Genomic DNA, 10,676 nt, shown 5'->3' with positions numbered 1-10,676 from the left:
GTCAGGGTCTTCTATTCGATTAGTGATCCTAGAGAAGCTAAATAAGGAGAAAGGAAGGAAGATCCTGTCTCAAAACAACAAATATATATAACTAAATATTCCTAGAGGTTGTTAAGGGTCTTTTCCTGCTCCAGGAAAGTCCTGCTATTCAAGCCAGATGTGGTGGCACACACTTGTAAGCCCAGCAGGAAGACTGCCAGTTGTCCAAAGCTACGCTTGTTATACAGCAACTACTAGGCTAGCACAGATACTCAGTGAGACCCAACCCACAAATCAATGATGGAAAAATTCTGGGGCTGGAGGGAGGGCTCAGTGGTTAAGAGTACTGGCTGTTCAGGGGACCCTGGTTTTATTCTTAGCATCTACACCACCTGAAGCTCCAGCTCCAAGGGATCTGATGCCCTCTTCTGGCCAATGCAAGCACTACATACATGTGGGGCACAAACACACACAGGCAAACATCCACACACATTAATAACAACAACAATAAAAAGAAATCCTGCTGGCCTTGCTTTCCTCTATCTTTTGGGGTACGATCATCCTTGGGAATTTGTCCACTCCTTTGAGAAGGGCTCCTTCTGCCTCTGCCTCCTCCATGCTGGGATTACATGCACACATTACCACACCAAGCATTCAGTACAGGTTCTGCAGATGAAGCTCAGATCTGCACCCTTGCTAGGCAAGTACCTTACAGGCTGAGCCACCTCCCCAGCCAAACCAAGGCCAGAACGGCATATAAATGTAGCAGCACAGATGTCAGCTAGAAGTGCAGAGGAAAAAAACAGCAAGGATCAGGTAAGGGAAGGGGACCACTGAGCTAGAGTCACTAGGACTCACTACTGTGAGTCCGACAGCAGTCTCGATGGTATGCTATGGTGAAGTTACCCGGGGTCCTCGCAAATCCTCATGCAGTCACTTTCCCCATCTCTGCGGCACTCAGCGGTGATTCACGGCTCCAGTATCACACAGTGTTGAGTGACAGGGTTGTGATTTCTTTACAGGTAGCCAAGTCCCAGACTCTGAGTTCCAAACTACTAAGCTATACTGCCTCCTACTAGGTGGGTTTCTAACTGAGTACGGCACAGAAGGGAGAGAGGAGTGGGCATCTGAGTTACAAGAAGAAATTGGAGCCCAGGGTGGCGGTGTATACCTGTAATCCAAGTGCTTGGGAGGTAGTGGCAGGAGGGTCAGGGGTTCAAGGGCAGACTTGGTTCTGTTGTGAGTTTGGGGGGCAGCCTGGGCTCCATGAAATCCAAATTTCAAAGATTAAAAATAAAAACACAACAAAAAAAACATAAAGAAAAGGAAAATGAGGAGGAAAAGAAAAAGGAGAGGGGGAAAGAGGAGGAGAGGGGAGAGAGGATTAATAAAGTCGGGCCCACGGTAAAGCTTTCTAAGAGCTGGACCCCTGAGGGGTGTAGGACCAACACAACAATACGACAATCGACAATCTGCAAGAACACTTATCAACCAGGTGAGAGGATGCTATCCCCAATCAGATCAGCAAGAGGCAATCTAGTTGGGAGCAAGGGTGCTAGGGACCCATTCTAGAAGGCAGGTAACCCTTCTGGGGAGTTCTGGGTCCGAGGTGAAACAAGACAATGGAAGGGAAGGGATATGGGGTTTCCCAGGCCAAGGAGAAAGGGATGAGGCAGGGATGTGAAGAAGAAGAAGGGGAAGAAATGGAGACAAGGGGCAACAGTGATGACGTTGTTGGCAAGGAGGATGTAGGAGGTACATTTAGGGGTGGGAACAGAACTGGAGAGTCACTCACCTGGACAAGCAGTGAGAAGCCAGTGTGCACCGAGCCAAGCAAGATGGAGTTACGGGTGGTCCCCACGTACAGTGTGTCTCCCCGGCCCTCTGCTATAGTGCGTACAGGGCCAAAGTCCTCCGGGACCTGAGTTGGATTGATGTGTGTATAGGATACATGTGAGGTGGAGTGGCATGGCATGTGTGGTTAGGATCCTACGAAGTCGTCCCCCGTCAGCCACATCCTCACCTCCACCTCTTGCACCTTGCTGTAGTCCGAACCCCATAGGACCACCCGACGATCGCGGCCCCCTCCAGACACCAGCGTCCCGTCCCGCAGGGCGCAGAGCCCAAACACACCGCCATCATGGGCTCCCAGTATCTCCTGGGTGATGCGGTTTCCACCTGTGGGGGGATCGGGCATGGGAGTTGGCATGGGAAGGCTGTTCCTCTCTTGAACCCTTACCTAAAGCTGTGAGGCCAGCAGCCACCTGCTCCATCTGCCCATCCACGGACTTTATCCTCTACCCACTGAATCGTCTGAACTCTCACCCATCCATCCTGTGGTTTATCCACTCACATACCTTTCCACGGCTTCCCCACTATCTAATGGTCGGCCCACCTGTCCGTCTCCCCATTCATCACATATTAGTTCTCCTGCCAGATTCATCTGTCTGCTCATCCATCCATCCATCTCCTAGTCCATCAGTCCTTTCTTTCTTCCTCGTATCCATCTTCCTCCCATACCTTTTTTTTTTTTTTTTTTTTTTTTTTTTTTTTTTGGTTTTTCGAGACAGGGTTTCTCTGTGGCTTTGGAGCCTGTCCTGGCACTAGCTCTGTAGACCAGGCTGGTCTCGAACTCACAGAGATCCCCCTGCCTCTGCCTCCCGAGTGCTGGGATTAAAGGTGTGCACTACCATCGCCCGGCTTATCTACACTTTTCTATTTAATGATCCAGCAGCCAATCCTTCCTTCCTTCTACCCACCACCGCCCATTCATTCATCTACTCATCTATTGATCCATCAATCAATTTACCACCTCACCCACCCACTCATCAATATATAATCTACCCATCCATCCATCCATCCATCCATCCATCCATCCATCCATCCATCGGTCCATCCATCCACCCATTCAACCCATCCATCCACGCCTCCTTCTGTCTCTCCATTAATCCACCTCCCACCCGTCCATCATCCATCTACACATTCACAAATCCACCCACCTATTCATCCATCTCCTGACCTAACATTTCATCCACCCCTACTACCGTTCATCCATTCACTCACTTCTTTCATTAAACTACCCATCCGTCAGTCAGTCCTTCCCTCCACTTAAACATCCACTCATTTTCCACCCATCTATCCGCCGTCTCTTTGCTCATCATCCACCCATGCCACCAACAAAAGTTTAGCTGCACTGGGCTGAGTTTCATCTGGGAACACAGCAGGACCAAGACAATCTCATATCACACTTTTAGAGGGCTCACACGTCAATGGCAGAGACAAACTTGCCATCACCAGTCAGTGAAGACACAAGGTGGCTGGCACCATGCTGGGACACCGGGACTGTGTGAAATCCTGCATGGGGTTTCCAGCCTGCTGAGTGAGGGGTTGGATGGATGAAGGGATGGTTCATTAAGGATCTAAGGGTTGAGCTAATGTTGCCTTGGACAAATGGATGGAAAAGTTATCCAAGCAGAAGGAAGAACCTTCTCTTGCAAAATAGGTACAGTAGGAGGGATTAAGGGCTGCTGAGGGGACTATAGGGGTCTGGGATGACTCGGTGCCCAGGCAAGGACATCTGTTGTACATCCGTTCATTCACCCACATACACACCGTGCATCAGTGTATCCATTCCTTATGTATCCATGCACCCACCCCTGTTCCCTAATCCCTCATTTACTCACCCATTCATCCACCTGTCCATCACCCATCTACCCATTCACAAATCCACCCACTATCCATCCATCCTCCCCCACTTTTCCATTCATACACATAAATCCACCCAGCCTTCTGTCCAATTATTCACACAACACACTGGCTGTGGCTGAGTCATTTCACACATTTATACTTGGGCTTTTGCTGCTACTATGAAACCAGCAGAGAATAAGGCTTTGGGAACCAATAATGGCTTTACAGAGTTGGGGACACCTGAGCTGAGCCTTGCCAAGGATGCTGGAACTGCAAAATAAGAATTTATCTTAAGCCAGGCGGTGGTGGCGCACGCCTTTAATCCCAGCACTCGGGAGGCAGAGGCAGGTGGATCTCTGTGAGTTTGAGACCAGCCTGGTCTACAGAGCTAGTTCCAGGACAGGCTCCAAAGCCACAGAGAAACCCTGTTTCGAAAAACCAAAAAAAAAAAAAAAAAAGAATTTATCTTAAGAGCTGGAGAGGTGGCTCAGAGATCAAGAGCATTTGTAGCCTTTGCAGAGAACCTGGGTTCAGTTCCTAGCACCAACATGGTGGCTTACAACTATCCATAACTCCAGTTCCAGAGGATCAGATGCCCTCTTTTGGCCTTGGTGAGTACTGCACGCACATGGTGCACACACATACAGGCAGGTACAACACTCATATACATCATTAAGAATTTTTAGGCCGGGCGATGGTGGCGCACGCCTTTAATCCCAGCACTCGGGAGGCAGAGGCAGGTGGATCTCTGTGAGTTCGAGACCAGCCTGGTCTACAGAGCTAGTTCCAGGACAGGCTCCAAAGCCACAGAGAAACCCTGTTTCGAAAAACCAAAAAAAAAAAAAAAAAAAAAAAAAAAAAAGAATTTTTAGATTTATTTTTAGTTTTTAACTCTGTGTGTGTGTGTGCATGTGTGTATGCATGCTTAGGCATGCACACATGAGTGCAAATGGCTGCAGAAGCCAGAGGAGTTGGATCCCCAGAGCAAGAGTTACAGGTGATTGCTAGTCACCTGATGGGTGCTGGGTGTTAAACTTATGTCCTGTGGAAGAGCAGTATGTGTTGTTTTTCTCTTTTGGTTTTTAAATCAGGCTCTGTGTTCTGGCTGTCCTAAAATTCACTTTGTAGCCCAGGCTGGCCTCAAACTCACAGAGCTCCGCCTGCCTCTGCCTCTGGAGTGCTGAGATTAAAGACATGCGCCACTGTGGTGCCTCCTGGCTCCAGTATGTGCTCTTAACCACTGAGCCACCTCTCTAGCCCCCAAATAAATAATTTTAAAAAGAAGAAGAAAAGAGAATTTAACCTAGAGTGGGGCTAGAATGACAGCTCTATGGTTATAGTGCTGGCCGTGCAAGTTTTATAACCAGAATTCAAATGCCCAGTCTTGGAGTGAGACAAAGGATCCAAGAGTAAGCTTCTTAGCGAGACTGGTTATATCGATGAGCTCTGGGTTTGATTGAGAAACCTGCCTCAATGAATACGGTAGAAGGGTGGCTAAGGATGATTCCTGACAGCCATTTCAAGCCTCCACACTCTTACACACACACACACATAGGAAAGGAGGAGAAATTTACTCTCTACTGACATTCGTGCCACACAGGGTGGTTAAAGAAAGGGAGATTCAGCCAGGGGTGCTGGAAAAGGCAGAGGTGAGAATCCAAACTAGTGCACTGACACTGACCTTTGCCCCAGATGTAGATGTTCCCCCCAGAGTCTCCAGTGACCACATCGCCACCTTCCAAGAAGGCGACACACAGCACATACTTTGGTTTCTCGTGTTTCTACAGTGCGGAAAGAGAGAAGGGGAGGCGTCAGTGTCACCGGACATGTCTGGGTGAGTATACACGCGCATTCATAAGGAGGCTGGAGGACAATGTTGTTGGTCCTTGGAAGCCATTCACCTTGCTTTTTGCTTCTATTATTATCATCATCATCACCATCATTATCAGTTGTTCAAGACAGGGTTTCTCTGTAGCTTTGCAGCCTGTCCTGGAACTCGCTCTGTAGTCTGGGCCTTGAACTCACAGAGATCCACCTGCCTCTGCCGCCCAAGTGCTGGGATCAAAATGTACACCACCACCGCCTGGCTCTTTTTCTTTTTTGTTTTAAATGATTTATTTATTTTTATTTTATTTGCATTGGTGTTTTGTCTATGTGCATGTCTGTATAAGGGTGTCAGATCTTGGAGTTACAGACAGTTGTGAACTGTCATGTGGGTGCTGGGAATTGAACCTAGGTTCTCTGGAAAAGCAGTCAGTGCTCTTAACCTCTGAGCCATCTCTCCAGTTAGCCCTTTTATTTTATTTATTTATTTTTGTTTGTTTCTTTTTTATACACAGAGTTGTACTATGTAGTCCTGGACGGCCTTGAACTCATACAGATCTAACTGCCTCTGCCTCCAGGTGCCAGGACGCAGGGTTTAAAGGAATGTTGACATCACACCTGATATGTTGATTTGGTTTTAAAAAAAAAAATCTCATTATGCTTTTTATTTATTCTATAAGATTATTTGGTAAATGGGTGTATGTATGGACACACTGTGCCAGCATGTACTTGTGGAGGTCACAGGACAACAGTGGGAGTCAGTTCTTTCCTGTGATGTATGTTTCAGGGACTGTCAGGCTTTGGGGCCAGCACTTTTAACTGCTGAGCCATCTTGCCTATGTAACTTTGTTTTTCTTTAGATTTGTATTTTAATTATCTAAAAATTGTGTGTGTGTATGTGTGTGTGTGTGCACGCTCATGTGTGTGGGCACATGCCAGTGAGTACAGGTGCCTGCAGAAGCGGGCGCTGGATTCCTGGGAGCTTCCTGATATGGGTGCTGGGAACTTGAGTCTCCACCAGAACACTTTGCATGTTTGACGACCCAGCGATCCATCAAGCCTGGCTCCCCTCACTGTCTTTTTGAGACATGGTCTCTCACTGGGACTCCAGGGCTTGCCAAGTAGGCGATGTTGGCAGACCAATGGGCCAAGAACCCGCCAGTCTTAATCTCCCCAGTGCTGGGATTTTAAACACATGCCATCCTGCCAGGCTTGTACTGTGTGTATGTGTTCACATGTGTAGGTGGGTGTGCTATTGTGTTCGCATGCATGTTGCTGTGCTGTGTGAGTGTGCAGTGTGTGCTCACATGTGTGTGCACGTGTGCACATGTGGAGTTGATGTCAGATGTCTTCCTTGATTGCTCTCCACATATTTCTATTGAAGCAGGAGCTCTCGCTGAACCTGGAGTTTACAGATTCAGCTACTAACTTGCCCTGGGAGTCCTCTCTGTCCCCTCCCAAGGGCTGTAGGTGTACCACCATGCTCACTTGGTTGGGGACTCCAGTCCCATGTACTCATGGTAAGCACTTTATCTGCAGAGTCCCCTCTCCCTGCAGTTCCTCTCTGTGACTCCCCAGCCGTGGGCATCTCCATTAGAGCATCTGTGCTCACAGCCCCTGGACCCTCACACACCAGAGCTCACCAGGATCCCCTCTCAGAGGGGCGAAGAAACTCAGGCTTGGCAGTGTCCCCACACGGCTACCCCTGGAGCCCTCCAGACTGTCTATTCCACTGGGTATCCCTGCTTGGCCATCCACCAATCCCCGGCACTCACCTCAAACAAGCCCTGCCTCTTGCTCAGGCTTCCTCCTTCCAGGCTCCAGAAGTAGATGTGGGACTTCCCACAGGTGATGAGCAGGCTGGGGTCAGTGGGGTGGAAGGTGGCCACCAGCACGGCCTCATTGGAGCACTTTGAGGGGGTCAGGACAGATTCTGAATGAGGACTTAAAAGCCACCAGGACTACCACGCCTTACCCATCCCATAGGACTGCCCTGTGAGCCCGCTTGCAGGAACAGGGAGTATACCAGCAGGCCCTTTGGGAGCCTCTAGTCTGTGTTACACACTAAGCTGAGCACTTATAAAACTCACTTAATCCCCATGGTCCTCTGGGAGATGAGGCCCATTAGTGCTTCCCTCATAGATGAGGTTCAGAGCACATAAACACTTGCCTAAGGCTACGCAGCTGCATTACAGCAATGTCTAGAACCCAGGTCACAAGTCTAATTCCTGACACCACCTCTTATCCCCTTATCCCTTATCTTTCCGAAAGAGGGGCCCCCATCTAGAATCCGGTTTTCTGCTCTCAGCACAGGCATGTGATTATAGGCAAATATCTTATCTCCTGATCATGTCTCCCCACCCCCACCCCACCTCTTGAGACAGAGGCTCACCATGCAGCCCTGGCTGGGCTGGAACTCACTATGTAGACCAGGCTTCCTTGCATTCACAGAGATCCACCTGCCTCCCAAGTGCTGGGATTAAAGGCATGCGCCACTATGCCTGGCTATCTCTCTTTTTCTTGGGACAGGGTCTTGTTATGTAGCCCAGACTACACTCTAACTCACGATCTCTTTGCTCAGCTTCCCCCTGTATTCTGGGATTCATACCACAGCTAACTTTGTGCTGAGCCCCATCCATGATGCCCAGCCTTCGACCTCCTGTGAGGAGGACACCACTGTTGACCTCATTTTCCACCGGAAGGACCCAACGCTCACAGAGCAGTCACCGTTGGCACAGCCATCCAACAGATGACACCAAAGCCCCCATTTAAGATGAGTCTGGTTGCAGATTCCCAACCGTATGACCCAGCATGTCCTGAGAGGACACTCGCAGGGAGGGGACATGAAAGGCAAGCCTTCTCACCTTGCTATCCACCACCTTGCTCTCTTTGGCCCAGTCCCACACGGAGAGCACATGATCGTTGGATTCGTCCACTGCGCAGAGCAGGTTGCCCCCATTCTGTGGAAGACAGAGGGGTGGGTTAGGATACCTTCCCCCACCCCACTCTGGCTCATTCACCCAGCTGCCTGTGCAAAGACCTTCATAAGCATGACATAAAAGGCACATTTGTGTTGGTCAGTGTTGCTAGAGTCACCCGGGAAGGCAGTCTCAATGAGGAGCTGTCTGGATCAGGCTGGTCTCCCGGCATGTTTGAGGGGCATTACCTGGGTTATCTTGAGATGGGAGGAACCGCCCACTGTGGGCAGCACCGTTCCCTAGGCAGGGGAATCTGAACTGTGGAAAAAGTGAGCTGGGCACCAGCATGAGTGCATACTTGAACTCACTGCTCTCCACTCCGGACCGTGGGAGCAACGCCAGCAGCTTTGAGCTCCTAGTTCCTCACCTTCCCTTTGTCTGTTAAGTGGCTTTGCTCAGGCTATTTTATCACAGTACGTGGAAATGAAAGTAAGATAACACTAGTAAAGTATTTTTACCCTACATAAGAATAATATTTTAGCTGGGTGGTGGTGGCACAGCACTCAGGAGGCAGAGGCAGGTGGATCTCTAAGTTCAAAGTCAGAAATAGTCTATAGAGTGAGTTCCAGGACAGCCAGAGCTACACAGAGACCCTGTCTTGAAAAATCCAAAACAATAAATCTTTTTTTGAGTGATAGTGGGGATGGAACCTGCCATACACAAGGCAGGGGCTCTACCACTGAGCCATGCCCTAGCCCCTCACTGGGGGATTCTAGGCAGGGGCTCTACCACTGAGCCATGCCCTAGCCCCTCACTGGGGGATTCTAGGCAGGGGCTCTACCTCTGAGCCACACCCCAGCCCCTCACTGGGGGATTCTAGGCAGGGCTCTACCACTGAGCCACACCCCAGCCCCCATCCATCTTTGCTTGACAAAGGGTCTCACTTGATTGCGCAGGATATGAGCTGGTGAGATGGCTCAGTAAGTAAGAGTGTTTGCTGCCAACCCTGACGATCTGAGTTCAATCCCCAGGACTCATAGATGGAAGGAGAGAAATGACTTCTGTGAGCTGTCTTCTGACCTCCACACATGCGGTGCACATGTACGTAGCACAAACACAAAGTGAATAAATACATTTAAATTTTTCTTTTTTAAAAAAAGACTTAGATATTCATTTATTTATGTATATGAGTGTTCTGTTTTCATGCCCACCAAAAGAAAGAATCTGATTCCATTACAGATGGTTGTGAGCCATTATGTAGCTGCTTGGAGTTGAACTAGAGACCTTTGAAAGAGCAGTCAGTGCTGTTAACCACTGAGCCACCTCTCCAGCTCCCACACTTAGAATTCTTGTTGACCCCATCTACTCTGCACTATCACAGAATGAGGGATGCTGAAACAGGTCTTCCCTCTGGCTTGCTATGTAGCCAGGCAGTGCCTCTGCCTCCTGAGTGACTTTTTTTTTTCATTGCTTTTTCTTCCCCTCCCCATTTGGTGCTGGAAATGGAATTCAGGCCAGTGTGCGGGCTTGGCAAGTGCTCTGCCGCTGGACCACACCCCCATCCCTGGAATGGCTTTTTATGTACATGAAATCCAGCCATTATCAAAGTTGGCTGTCAGACTTGGATGGGTGGGGCTGGCAAGCTGGCTCAGTGGGTAATGGTGCCAGCCGCCAAGCCTGACCTAAGTTCCACCCCTGGGACGACCCTCAGGCAGGAGAGAAGAAATTCCCAGCAGTTTTTCTTGATCTCCACGGGAATGCTGGGGCACTGGGTGTATGTACCTGTGCCAGCACACTTGCAATAAATAAAAGTGTTTGAAAAAAGATAATATAAAGTTGATTTGGGAAGGATAGCCAGAGGTCCTAGGCGATTGAGCATGGGCTAGACACAGTGACATAGACATTGAAAATATCAGAACGGGCTCATTATTTTACATGCTAACTTTAAAAATAAAAGCAAAACCGGGGGTTAGAGAGACGCTCAGTGGTTACGAGTGCTTGCTGCTTTTCCAGAAGACCCAGGTTCGATCCCCAGCACCCATGTTAGATGGCTCACAACAGCCTGTAACTCCCGCTCCAGGGCATCTGTGCTGTTTCCTGGATATGGATGCAGGTACCCACACATAGGTGAGAACAACCAAAAATAAATCCTTTAAAAAATACAAAGCCAGGGCCGAGCGGTGGTGGCGCACGCCTTTAATCCCAGCACTCAGGAGGCAGAGGCAGGCGGATCTCTGTGAGTTCGAGGCCAGCCTGGTCTACAAAAGC

At 49.2% G+C, this 10,676-nt stretch overlaps 1 protein-coding gene across 3 annotated transcripts in view; it reads right to left on the bottom strand.

The window, feature by feature from the left end:
• Positions 1-10,676, bottom strand: part of Eml2 (echinoderm microtubule associated protein like 2) — a 30,474-nt gene that overhangs the window by 8,211 nt on the left and 11,587 nt on the right. For all 3 annotated transcript variants that reach the window (XM_005370273.3, XM_013354866.2, XM_013354867.2), the window contains exons 10-14: positions 8,355-8,450; positions 7,266-7,400; positions 5,348-5,447; positions 2,003-2,157; positions 1,775-1,900 (exon numbers count right to left, since the gene is read on the bottom strand). In XM_005370273.3, the coding sequence (XP_005370330.2) occupies positions 1,775-1,900; positions 2,003-2,157; positions 5,348-5,447; positions 7,266-7,400; positions 8,355-8,450 (612 nt within the window). The remainder of the gene's footprint in view (positions 1-1,774; positions 1,901-2,002; positions 2,158-5,347; positions 5,448-7,265; positions 7,401-8,354; positions 8,451-10,676) is intronic.

Source organism: Microtus ochrogaster, unplaced genomic scaffold, assembly GCF_000317375.1.
Source record: "Microtus ochrogaster isolate Prairie Vole_2 unplaced genomic scaffold, MicOch1.0 UNK74, whole genome shotgun sequence".
Taxonomy (NCBI): Eukaryota; Metazoa; Chordata; class Mammalia; order Rodentia; family Cricetidae; genus Microtus; species Microtus ochrogaster.
Note: the sequence above shows the minus strand (reverse complement) of the source record. Positions and strands in the feature narration are given on the sequence as shown.